The sequence below is a fragment of the Budorcas taxicolor genome, chromosome 5, assembly GCF_023091745.1.
Source record: "Budorcas taxicolor isolate Tak-1 chromosome 5, Takin1.1, whole genome shotgun sequence".
Lineage (NCBI taxonomy): Eukaryota > Metazoa > Chordata > Mammalia > Artiodactyla > Bovidae > Budorcas > Budorcas taxicolor.
This window is the reverse complement of record NC_068914.1, coordinates 85,273,955-85,287,214: the sequence shown is the minus strand read 5'-3', so window position 1 is coordinate 85,287,214 and position 13,260 is coordinate 85,273,955. Positions and strand designations below refer to the sequence as shown.

At 37.9% G+C, this 13,260-nt stretch overlaps 1 protein-coding gene across 1 annotated transcript in view; it reads left to right on the top strand.

The window, feature by feature from the left end:
- Positions 1 to 13,260, top strand: part of LRRK2 (leucine rich repeat kinase 2) — a 213,824-nt gene that overhangs the window by 114,334 nt on the left and 86,230 nt on the right. Inside the window, exons 32-33 of the mRNA XM_052640501.1 lie at positions 664 to 865; positions 1,441 to 1,529. Coding sequence (XP_052496461.1) covers positions 664 to 865; positions 1,441 to 1,529 — 291 coding nt within the window. The remainder of the gene's footprint in view (positions 1 to 663; positions 866 to 1,440; positions 1,530 to 13,260) is intronic.

The following is a 13,260-nucleotide window of genomic DNA, read 5'->3' as shown; positions in this document are numbered from 1 at the left end:
ACAGAAACTCTCATATAAAATCATACCATTAAAATTTTGATTTTAATTAGATTGTAAGTGTAAGAGACCCCAAATCATCCTCTCGTATAGAATCATTGGGGTGTAGATGATTTTTTATTTTTCCAAGTTCAAGTCTCCATGAAAAAGCATAGCTTAATGAGGAAATTTCATGTTTGTCTCCAGAATTCACTGTTGATATGTACATCCCACTAATATTACATTTTGCAAATAGCAAGAACAAAATGTAGTTTTACTTTGGGATGTGGATATTTTCATCTAAAAAATAAAGTCCAAAAGCTCTTACAATCCTGACTTTTATGTTAGCATATCTATTACCTGTAGATTTAATGTCTTAGAAAATAGTAGGTCCTTTATTTAAGGTTAATGATTTGTCCTGGATTTCGCCATGGATTTTCTGAATATGTTGATAATTATTTCCATACAATGTTATTTGATAGTTCTTTCCAAATTGGCTTCTGTGTTCATTGTTTTTTCTTATTTTAAGGTAATCTTATTTATTTCTCATGATTTAATTAGTTTTATATTGCATCTTGATTTTATTAAAAATAATCATTTCTGAATGATTAGCACAGAATTTACCAACCACCTGACGCATAGATGTATAAAATGGATTTTTACAGCTTGTCATCTGTAATTTCATAGATCCGAGATCAGCCTGTTGTTGGGCAGCTGATTCCAGACTGCTATGTAGAACTTGAGAAAATCATTTTATCAGAGCGTAAAAATGTGCCAATTGAATTTCCTGTAATTGACCGGAAACGATTATTACAACTTGTGAGAGAACATCAGCTGCAGTTAGATGAAAATGAGCTTCCTCATGCAGTTCACTTTCTAAATGAATCAGGTTTGTTTATTACATATTTTTTCAAAGTTCTGCAGTAGAGTTGGTGAAAATGTATCTGAACCTTGTATACGATTTACATTTAAAAGAATATTGACAAAATTCTTTACTAGGTAGCTGATTTTTTTTTCTTTTTGAAAGATCATCATGTGTACTGATGTTGAATCATATATTATGTCATAAGAGAAGAATTTAGAAATTATCTGACAGTAGTGGAAAAAGTCTCTCAGCCAGAGTTAAAACATGTGGATTCTAGAGCTTGACTGTAGTGTTTAGGAGCTCTGAAAATCTTAAGTTCAAGCTATATCCTTCATAGTATCAGGTGAATTTAGTGTATGTGGAAGTTATTTGTACACTCGCAGGAGAATTATTATTGTGATGGTTTAACTTGGCACTTGGAGAATCAATGGTTGACTGAGATGAAAGCTAGGATGCCCTGGTTCTGGTCTCAGCTCTGACCCCAACAATGCTGAAGTTTTCTAATCTGTAAAATGAGGAGACTGGGCTAGATTCTCTCTGAAGCCCCTTGATATTTTCATATTCTAAATCCCATGTTTCACTTTTGATTTTTCCTACAGGGGTCCTTCTTCATTTTCAAGACCCAGCGCTGCAGTTAAGTGACTTATATTTTGTAGAACCCAAGTGGCTTTGTAAAGTCATGGCACAGGTTGGTATATTATACTTCTGAGGCATGAGGGTAATGAACTTCAGGTGACACCTAGAGTACTGAGCTTTATAGAGTTTGTGTTTAGTTAAGGTAGAAACTCCAATACTTTGGCCACCTGATGTGAAGAACTAACTCATTGGTAAAGACCCTGATGCTGGGGAAGATTGAAGGCAGGAGGAGAAGGGGACAACAGAGGATGAGATGGTTGGATGGCATTTCACTAACTCAATGGGCATGAGTTTGAGTAAACTCTAGGAGTTGGTGATGGACAGAGAGGCCTGGTATCCTGCAGTTCATGGGGTTGCAAAGAGTTGGGCACAACTGAGTGACTGAACTGACTGAAGGTAGAAACTACTGTGAATATAGAAAAATGGTAGAACAGTTTGTGTAGAAGACTGTATAAAGAAGAACTTTGTGGAGGGGGAGAAGATATCTTAGAATTTAATGTCTTTGTTTTCAATTCATAGACAGAGGTTTGTGTCGCTCTATTCCATAGTACCTTTCTAGATCCAAAAAGTTTTTCTTTATGCAGTTGTCTACACAAATTGTTCTTCCATTTTCTATATTCACAGTTTTTTGACTTGTTTACTGATATAATCAATTGAATGAAAGCTTTGTGAAAATCTGTGGGGTAAATAAGTATAAGAAAATTGTGTAGATGAGCTTGTGAAACCTGTATCTAGACAACATGTTGGGAAATTTTGACTCTTCAGTGGAATATAAAACTCTGGGCTTCCCTGGTAGCTCAGATGGTAAACAATCTGCCTGCAATGCAGGAGACTCAGGTTTGATCGCTGGATGAGGAAGATCGGCCTGGAGAAGGGAATGGCTACCCACTCTAGTGTTCTTGCCTGGAGAATTCCATGGACAGAGGAGCTTGGCAGACATAATTGGACCTGATAAGGCTGTGAAACCTCTGTGTAGACAACAAGGAGGGAAATTGTGACTTTTCAATATAATATAAAACTATAAGTGCTTAGCATTTTGAAAAGTAGTTATGGCTGTCTATATTTCATATGGAAAATGATTTCTTCTATCACTAATAATCAGTTACCAATGAGTTTATATTAATTAGCTACCATAATCCTCTCTGTAGATTTGCTGCAGAAAATCACTCAAACAACACACTAGCTCAGGGTTCCTCAATGTCAGCCCTATGGACATTATGGGGCAGGTAATTCTTTGTTGTACACTGTAGGATGATAGAAGCATCTTTGGCCTCTACCCTCTAGATGCCAGTAGTACTTTCCCAGTATGAGAAGCAAAATGTGCCCAGACATTTCCAAATATTTTAGGAAGTACAAAATCACTTTGGGGAGGACGACTGTGTCTGGATGAATCATGAATTGAAATGAGCTTGGGGAGGGAATCACCAGCATGTGTACTCACTGGCAGCTATTTTTCTTATAATTTATAGTTACTAAAATGTATCTTTTTACATTAGAAATATCTTTTCTAATTAACCATAATGTTAATTAAATCCCTTCAGATAATCTGAATGATAGTTCCTAAATGTCTCTTAAAAAAAAATTATTTATTTATTTATTTATTTTTGGAGGCTAATTACTTTACAATATTGTATTGGTTTGTCATACATTGACATGAATCTGCCACGGGTGTACACGTGGTTCCCAATCCTCACCCTCTCTCCCACCTCCCTCCCCATTCCATCCTTCTGGGTCATCCCAGTGCACCAGCCCTGAGCACCCTGTATCATGCATCGAACCTGGACTGGTGATCTGTTTCACATATGATAATATACATGTTTCAATGCCATTCTCCCAAACCATCCCACCCTCACCCTCTCCCACAGAGTCCAAAAGACTGTTCTATACATCTGTGTTTCTTTTGCTGTCTCGCATACAGGGTTATCATTACCATCTTTCTAAATTCCATATATATGTGTTAGTATACTGTATTGGTGTTTTTCTTTCTGGCTTACTTCACTCTGTATAATAGGCTCCAGCTTCACCCACCTCATTAGAACTGATTCAAATGTATTCTTTTTAATGACTGAGTAATACTCCATTGTGTATATGTACCACAGCTTTCTTATCCATTCATCTGCTGATGGACATCTAGGTTGTTTCCATGTCCTGGCTATTATAAACAGTGCTGCGATGAACATTGGGGTACACGTGTCTCTTTCAATTCTGGTTTCTTTGGGTGTGTATGCCCAGCAGTGGGATTGCTGGGTCATATGGCAGTTCTATTTCCAGTTTTTTAAGGAATCTCCACACTGTTCTCCATAGTGGCTGTACTAATTTGCATTCCCACCAACAGTGTAAGAGGGTTCCCTTTTCTCCACACCCTCTCCAGCATTTATTGCTTGTAGACTTTTGGATCGCAGCCATTCTGACTGGCGTGAAATGGTACCTCATTGTGGTTTTGATTTGCATTTCTCTGATAATAAGTGATGTTGAGCATCTTTTCATGTGTTTGTTAGCCATCTGTATGTCTTCTTTGGAGAAATGTCTGTTTAGTTCTTCGGCCCATTTTTTGATTGAGTCGTTTTTTTTTCTGGAATTGAGCTGCAGGAGTTGCTTGTATATTTTTGAGATTAATTCTTTGTCAGTTGCTTCGTTTGCTATTATTTTCTCCCATTCCGAAGGCTGTCTTTTCACCTTGCTTATAGTTTCCTTCATTGTGAAAAAGCTTTTAAGTTTAATTAGGCCCTACTTGTTTATTTTTGCTTTTATTTCCAATATTCTGGGAGGTAGGTCATAGAGGATCCTGCTGTGATTTATGTCGCAGAGTGTTTGCCTATGTTTTTCTCTAGGAGTTTTATAGTTTCTGGCTTTATGTTTAGATCCTTAATCCATTTTGAGTTTATTTTTGTGTATGATGTTAGAAAGTTTTTTTTTTACAAAGTTGTTAAAAAGATTGTCTTTTCTCCATTGTATATTCTTGCCTCCTTTGTCAGAGATAAGGTGTCCATATGTGTGTGGATTTATCTCTGGGCTTTCTATTTTGTTCCATTGATCTATGTTTCTGTTTTTGTGCCAGTATGACACTGTCTTGATGACTGTGGCTTTGTAGTAGAGCCTGAAGTCAGGCAAGTTGATTGTTCCAGTTCCATTCTTCTTTCTCAAGATTGCTTTGGCTATTCGAGGTTTTTTGTATTTCCATACAAATGGTGAAATTATTTGTTCTAGTCCAGTGTTCTTGCCTGGAGAATTCCAGGGATGAGGGAGCCTGGTGGGCTGCCATCTATGGGGTCGCCCAGAGTCAGACACAACGGAAAGCGACTTAGCAGCAGCAGCAGCAGTTCTATGAAAAATACAGTTGGTAGCTTGATTGGGATTGCATTGAATCTATAGATTGCTTTGAGTATACTCATCTTCACTGTATTGATTCTTCTGATTCATGAACACAGTATATTTCTCCATCTATTTGTGTCCTCTTTGATTTCTTTCACCAGTGTTTTATAGTTTTCTATATATAGGTCTTTTTTTTTTCTTTAGATAGATATATTCCTAAGTATTTTATTCTTTTCCTTGCAGTGGTGAATGCAATTGTTTCCTTAATTTCTCCTTCTGTTTTCTCATTGTTAGTGTATAGGAATGCAAGGGATTTCTGTGTGTTGATTTTATATCCTGCAACTTTACTATATTCATTAATTAGCTCTAGTAATTTTCTGGTGGAATCTTTAGGGTTTCTATGTATAGGATGATGTCATCTGCAAATAGTAAGAGTGTTACTTCTTTTTTTCCAATCTGGATTCCTTTTCTTTTTCTACTCTGATTGCTGTAGCCAAAACTTCCAAAACTGTGTTGAATAGTAGTGGTGAGAGTGGGCAGCCTTGTCTTGTTCCTGACTTTAGGGGAAATGCTTTCAAGTTTTCATCACTGAGGATAATATTTGCTGTGGGTTTGTCATATATAGCTTTTCTTATGTTGAGAATTCAGCTGTGAAGCCGTCTGGTCCTGGGCTTTTGTTTGCTGGAAGATTTCTGATTACAGTTTCCATTTCCGTGCTTGTGATGGGTCTGTTAAGATTTTCCATTTCTTCCCAGTTCAGTTTTGGAAAGTTGTACCTTGCTAAGAGTTTGTCCATTTCTTCCAAGTTGTCCATTTTATTGGCATATAGTTGCTGATAGCAGTCTCTTATGATCCTTTGTATTTCTGTGTTATCTGTTGTGATCTCTCCATTTTCACTTCTAATTTTGTTGATTTTTCTCCTTTTGTTTCTTGATGAATCTGGCTAATGCTTTGTCAATTTTATTTATCCTCTCAAGGAACCAGCTTTTGGCTTTGTTGATTTTTGCTATGGTCTCTTTTGTTTCTTTTGCATTTATTTCTGCCCTAATTTTTAAGATTTCTTTCCTTCTACTAACCCTGGGGTTATTTCTTCCTTCTCTAGTTGCTTTACGTGTAGAGTTAGGTTATTTATTTGACTTTTTTCTTGTTTCTTGAGATAAGCCTGTATTGCTGTGAACCTTCCCCTTAGCACTGCTTTTAAAGTGTCCCATAGGTTTTAGGTTGTTGTGTTTTCATTTTCATTCTTTTCTATGCATATTTTGATTTCTTTTTTGATTTCTTCTGTGATTTGTTGGTTATTCAGCAGCATGTTGTTCAGCCTCCATATGCTGGAATTTTTAATAGTTTTCCTCCTGTAATTGACATCTAATCTTACTCTTCATTATGGTCAGAAAAGATGCTTGGAATGATTTCAATATTTTTGAATTTAGCAAGGCTAGATTTATGGCCCTATCCTGGAGAAGGCTCCATGTGCACTTGAGAAAAAGGTGAAATTCATTGTTTTGGGGGGTGAAATGTCCTATAGATATCAATTAGGTCTAACTGGTCTCTTGTATCATTTAAAGTTTGTGTTTCCTTGTTAATTTTATGTTTAGTTGATCTATCCATAGGTGTGAGTGGGGGTATTAAAGTCTCCCACTATTCTTGTGGTATTATTAATTTCCCCTTTCATACTTGTTAGCATTTGTCTTACATATTGCGGTGCTCCTATGTTGGGTGCATATATATTTATAATTGTTATATCTTCTCCTTGGATTGATCCTTTGATCATTATGTAGTGTCCTTCTTTGTCTCTTTTCACTGCCTTTGTTTTAAAGTCTTTTTATCTGATATGAGTATTGCTACTACTGCTTTCTTTTGGTATCTATTTGTGTGGAATATTTTTTTCTAGTCCTTCACTTTCAGTAAGTATGTGCCTCTTGTTTCAAGGTGGGTCTCTTGTAGGCAAAATATATAGGAGTCTTGTTTTTGTATCCATTCAGCCAGTCTTTGTCTTTTGGTTGGGGCATTCTACACATTTACATTTAAGGTAATTGTCGATAAGTATGATCCTGTTGCCATTTACTTTGTTGTGTTGGGTTTGAGTTTATACACCCTTTTTGTGTTTCCTGTCTAGAGAGGATCCTTTAGCATTTGTTGGAGAGCTGGTTTTGGGGTGCTGAATTCTCTCAGCTTTTGCTTGTCTGTAAAGCTTTTGATTTCTCCTTCATATTTGAATGATATCCTTGTTGGGTACAGTAATCTGGGCTGTAGTTTATTTTCTTTCATCACTTTAAGTATGTCCTGCCATTTCCTTCTGGCCTGAAGAGTTTCTATTGAAAGATCAGCTGTTATCCTTATGGGAATCCCCTTGTGTGTTATTTGTTGTTTTTCCCTTGCTGCTTTTAATATTTGTTCTTTGTGTTTGATCTTTGTTAATTTGATTAATATGTGTCTTGGGGTGTTTCACCTTGGGTTTATCCTATTTGGGACTCTCTGGGTTTCTTGGACTTGGGGGACTATTTCCTTCCTCATTTTAGGGAAGTTTTCAACTATTTCTCCTCAAGTATTTTCTCATGGCCTTTCTTTTTGTCTTCTTCTTCTGGGACTCCTATGATTCAAATGTTAGGGCATCTAACATTGTCCCAGAGGTCTCTGAGGTTGTCCTCATTTCTTTTAATTCTTTTTTCTTTTTTCCTCTCTGTTTCATTTATTTCTACCATTCTATCTTCTCCCTCACTAATCCTATCTTCTGCCTCTGTTATTCTACTGTTGGTTCCCTCCAGAGTGTTTTTGATCTCATTTATTGCATTATTCATTATATGTTGCCTCTTTTATTTCTTCTTGGTCCTTGTTAAACATTTCTTGCATCTTCTCGATTCTTGTCTCCAGGCTATTTACTTGTAACTCCATTTTGTTTTGAAAATTTTGGATCATTTTCAATATCATTATTTGGAATTCTTTATCACGTAGCTTCCCTATCTCTTCCTCTTTGGTTTGGTGGGCATTTATCCTGTTCCTTTACTTGCTGAGTATTTCTTTGCCTTTTCGTCTTGTTTATATTGCTGTGTTTGGGATAGCCTTTCCGTATTCTGGCAGTTTGTGGTTCCTCTTTATTTTGGAGGCTCCTAGCTGTGGGTGGGGTTGGACCTGTGGCTTGTCAAATTTTCCCGGTTAGGAAATCTTGTGTCTGTGTTCTGGTGGGTGGAGCTTGATTTCTTCTCTCTGGAGTGCACTGAAGTGTCCAGTAATGAGTTTTGAGATGTTAGTGGGTTTTGTGTGACTTTGGGTAGCCTGTATATTGAAGCTCAGGGCTATGTTCCTGTGTTGTTGGAGAATTTGCATGGTATGTCTTGCTCTGAAACTTGTTGGCCCTTGAGTGGTGCTTGGTTTCAGTGTAGGCATGGAGGCGTTTGATGATCTCCTATAGATGAATGTTCCCTGGAGTCAGGAGTTCTTTGGTGTTCTCAGGATTTGGACTTAAGCCTCCTGCTTCTGATTTTCAGTCTCAAACTTACAGTAGCCCCAAGACTTCTCCATCTATACAGCACTGGTGATAAAACATCTAGGTTAATGATGAAAAGTTTCTCCACAGTGAGGGACACCTGGAGAGGTACACAGAGTTACATGGGGAAGAGAAGAGGGAGACGGGAGATAGAGGTGACCAGGAGAAGCAGAGGGGGAATCAAAAGGGGCAAGAGCAAGCTAGCCAGTAATCACTTCCCTATGTTCTCTCCACAGTCTGGATCCCTCAGAGATGTTCATGGAGTTACACAGAGAAGAGAAGGGGGAGGAAGGAGACAGAGGTGGCCAGGAGGATAAAAGGGGGGAATCAAAAGGAGAGAGACAGATCCAGCCAATAATCAGTTCCCTAGGTGTTCTCCACAACCCAGAACACACAAAGAGATTTACAGAGTTGGGTAGAGAAGAGAAGGGGGAGGGAGAAGATAGAGGCTACCTGATGGAGAAAAAGGAGAGTACAAAGGGGGAGAGAGCAATCCAGCCAGTAATCTCACTCCCAAGTAAAAATGGGTACTGAAGATTGAATTCTTAAAGGCACAAAATTGATAACAGATACCAAAAAGCAAAGATTAAAAATCTAGAGTAGAGGTCAGATTCTCAAAAATACAATGTTAAAGGAAAAAACAAAGTCGCAAAAATTATAAAATATATATATATGAAGTTTGCTTTAAAAATTGGGTCCTTTTTTGCATATTAATAGTAGGTTATAAAAATGAAAATTAAAGGAGTAATAGAGGACTTAAAAATTAAAAAAAATTTTTAAGTTAAAAAATGATAATAGTAAAAATATATCTAGAACTGTCTCTGGTGTTGTTGTGGATAGTGCGGGGTCAGTTCATTTTTGGATAGTTCCTTGATCCGGCTTACACTTCTCAAGATCTATAGGCCCCTTCTTATGTACTTGGTGCTAACTGCAGGGTTTTAATCTATTGCACCTGTCACTTCCAAAGTGGTTCCCTCTGTTTATTTTAGCTTCTTATGTTTGCTGGCCTCTTCAGTGTCTAATTTCTACCCTGACATAAGGGGGCGGTGGTGGTCACCTTTTTAGGCTTGCCTTTTCGATCGTGCTGTGCGGAGGAAGGAACACTGCAAACAAATATCAGTGGCATCTGTAGGGAGTGCTCCCAGTGTCTTGGCCACAATGGGTTTGCCCCGGCTCACGGTGCGTGTATTTTCCCAGTCTACACTGCTCAGGCTCTAGGTTGGTCTGCCGGGAACTGTCTGATGTGGGCCCTGGGTTGAGTGCACTTCCCAGGTCTAAGCCACTCAGGTTCAGGTTCTCGGGTACTCCACAAAGGTGTAGACTTGAGTGGGCCTGCGTTTTGTGCCCTTCCCCAGTCCGAGCAGCTCAGGTGACCAGGTGCTTGATGAGTGCGGTCACTGGTCACTGTGACTTATCACCTCCCCTGTCCCTGCCGCTTGGTTTTCTGGGTGTACAACTGGCATGACTTCTCAGCTGTGCTGTGTCTCTTCTGGGGAACTGATCTCTGGCTGTGACCCTCCTGGCGGATATCGACCATCCAGAATCCCAAGGAGTCTTGGTTAGCAATGAAGTCTGCTTGCAGTTTGGTAGATGATGCCTCTCTGGGGCTGAGATTGCCCCCTTCCTGCTCTGGCTGTCCTCGCGTGCCTGTCTCCAGTGGGGGATGGGCGGTCTGCAGCCGGCTAGCTCTGCTCAGTCCTTTGTTCTGTGAGCTGTCCTGGTGGTGTCTTCAGTTCAGTTCAGTTCAGTTCAGTCGTGTCCGACTCTTTGCGACCCCATGAATTGGTCGTCTTAGGTTAGGGCTTTTCGCGGGACAGCTATCCCACAGTCTGGGTTGCTATCTCTAGTTAGTTCCCTCAGATTGCCCTTGGGGCATTAAGGCCCGGTCTTCCCTGTCCAGTCCCCTCTTGCTAGCTTGCTAGTGGCTGATGCAAGCGTCTGCACTGCTTCTCCACTGGGAGTTGCCTTTAGGCATGTAATCTGTGGGTTTTATTTATTTATTTATTTTTCCTCCTGGTTATGTTGCCTTCTGAGGTTCCAAGGCTCGCCACAGATTTACTGGTGAGAGTGTTTCCTGGTGTTTGGAAACTTCTCTCTTTTTAAAGACTCCCTTCCTGGGATGGATCTCCATCCCTACCTCTTTTGTCTCTCTTTTTATCTTTTATATTTTTTCCTACCTCCTTTCGGAGACAGTGGGCTGCCTTTCTGGGTGCCTGATGTCCTCTGCCAGCATTCAGAAGTTGTTTTGTGGGTTTTTCTCAGCATTCAAATGTTCTTTTGATGAATTTGTGGGGGAGAAAGTGGTCTCCCTGTCCTATTCCTTTACCATCTTAGGACTGCGCTCCTAAATTTCATCTATGGAAAAAAAAGTTATTTTAAAAAGGGAACTCATTTACTGCTAAACCGTATACCGTGGAACCTGAGAACATACTGAAACATTACAGTTGGCAATTAATTGTAATTGGACAGTTACTACTATTCTGGTAGATATTTTTAAATTAGACTTTCACCCTAATGCAATAAGCCATGGAAAGTGTGATATTACTCATCTACTCAATGAGAATGGAGCCAGAAAAGTATAGTGGTCAAGCGTAAACTCTAGAGTCAGTACAACCTGTGTTCAAATCTCTCCTAAATACTTATCAACTTTGACATTTCTTAATGTTTTCAGCCTTTGTTTCTTCCCTTGTAAAATAACAATAATAACAATATTATCTTCCACATTGCCATTGTAGTTTGGTAAAAATGAGCAATAAATTTTAGTGAAATTTTATATTTAACCCATTTGGTAATTAAATACTTACTTTAGAAAAAAAAGAAAAATCATCAAAACTATGAAGATGTATTCATGCATTTTTGAAAAATGTGCCAGGAATAAATAAAAAGAAATATAGTGTAGGTATATGCATTCTGTTTAGGAAAGGGGGTTTTAATTATACCCTGAAGAGTTGTTACCCTAGGTGGCACATTCTATCGGAAAATAACTAAACTCTGTACAGTCAAGAAAAGGCTAAAGTTGCACCAAAAAGTGCATGTGTTTCCTTATGAATTGGGAATATTTAGAGTTGCACACATGTGGATATTAGGGTAGATACATCATATTCAATAGAATAATGAACTGGTTTGCATCAAAATCACTGTCTTTTAACAAAATCAAATTTCCACCATGACTAAATAAAATCCCTGAAGATGCTATGGAGTAATTAAGTGGAAACTCCATGAAAATTCTTCTCATTAGCATACTTATACTATTAGTTATACTATAAGCATGTTAATTTAATTGAAAATTGTTAGGAATTTGAACAGCTCAAGTTATTTTGAAAGATGGATCTAAAGGGTCAGTAAAATGATTTAAATTTCTTAGTAATGTAAATGATGATTTAAATTTATTAATGTAAATTATTTTTATTTATTCTGATATACTGAAATATGTTATTTTACTAAGGTTTAAAGAAAATGAAGGCTATAAATAATCACATGAAAACAAGAATGACTTGCCTGACACTAAGTCAGTAAAAATAAACAGAAGTATTCACCTCCATGGATCATCAAGGCAAGGGCAGAAATAATTTAAGGTGCAGAAGCTCTAATGAGCCCATCCACCCTCTCTGTGTTCTGAGCTTTTAGGTCACTTATTAAATAAGTTTCCATCAACACACAAAGAAGTTTGCAAAACTCAACTAACTATATGATAAAAGAAATATGAAAGGGACTCACTGGATCAGTTGTGTTGCCTATTATAAAGCTTGCATGGTGATTTAGTCTTGATAAAATGTATGAAGAATTTGGAAGAGTCTCTTTGCTTGCATATGAGCCTAAGATAGCCTTAGAAATAGCCAAGCTGAAGCAATAATAGGAGGTATTTTAAAGGTGATAAACTTAAGAAAAGGTTTAAGTTTTTGGTATGTAACAGGATACCCACAAACTTAGAGTACATAAGTAAATTTGGAGAAAAACATCAACAGTTCATTGGAGAAAAACATCAATAGTTCATCGTTTCTCACTATTCTGTGGGTTTATTGGTTTCAGCCAAGTGGGTCTGCTCTACATGGCACTGGCAGGGGTCATTCACTTGACTTCCTCATTAAGATGGTCTGGAGATTCCAGGAAGGCTATATTCACAGTTTTGGTTTGTTGGTTCTCCTCCATGTGACCCCACATACATATGTAGACCTCTTAAAGGCCAGGCACAGAACTGGTAAAATGTTAGCTCTGCCATGTTCTGGTAACCAGGGCAACCACAGGTCTTGTTCAGATTTAAGGGAAAATGTATGGATTTTATATTTTGAAGGATTAAGCAACCTACATACTTAGGGAGAGAAAAAAATTAATGTGTCCATCTTTGGAAACTATCTGCTACAAGTAGTGATTATTGTTCAGTTGCTAAGTTGTGTTAGACTCCTTTGAGATCACATGGACAGAAGCATACCAGGCTTCTCTGTCCTCCACTGTCTCACAGAGTTTACTCAAATTCATATCCATTGAGTTGTTGATGCTGTCTAACCATCTCATCCTCTGCCACCCACTTCTCCTTTTGCTTTCAATCTTTCCCAGCACCAGGATCTTTTCCAAATAGTGGTAGTGCACTATAGATCTAAAAAAATCAAGCACAAACTTCTATTTTAAAATCAGTTTGTCTTAAGTAAGATAGAGTAAGTATGTAATAATGGCAGACATATGAGAGGTTACTTATATGCTTTTCAAAGATTATCTCATTTAATTCTTGGAACAGCTCCTTTAAACGGTACTATTTGAGTGCCCATCTTGAAGATGAAGAACTTGATAGAGAGGTTAAATAATTTATCAAATTGCATACTGATAAATGTAATATTATTCATATTCAGGGAGAATTAGAGTTGGGATTTTAAGTGGTTTGACTCTAGTGCCTGAGAGCCTAACACAATGATAAAATGCTCAAAACTTTATTTTCCCAAAATTCACACATTCAACAATATTTATTATGAACCTAATGATGTTCCAGATATTG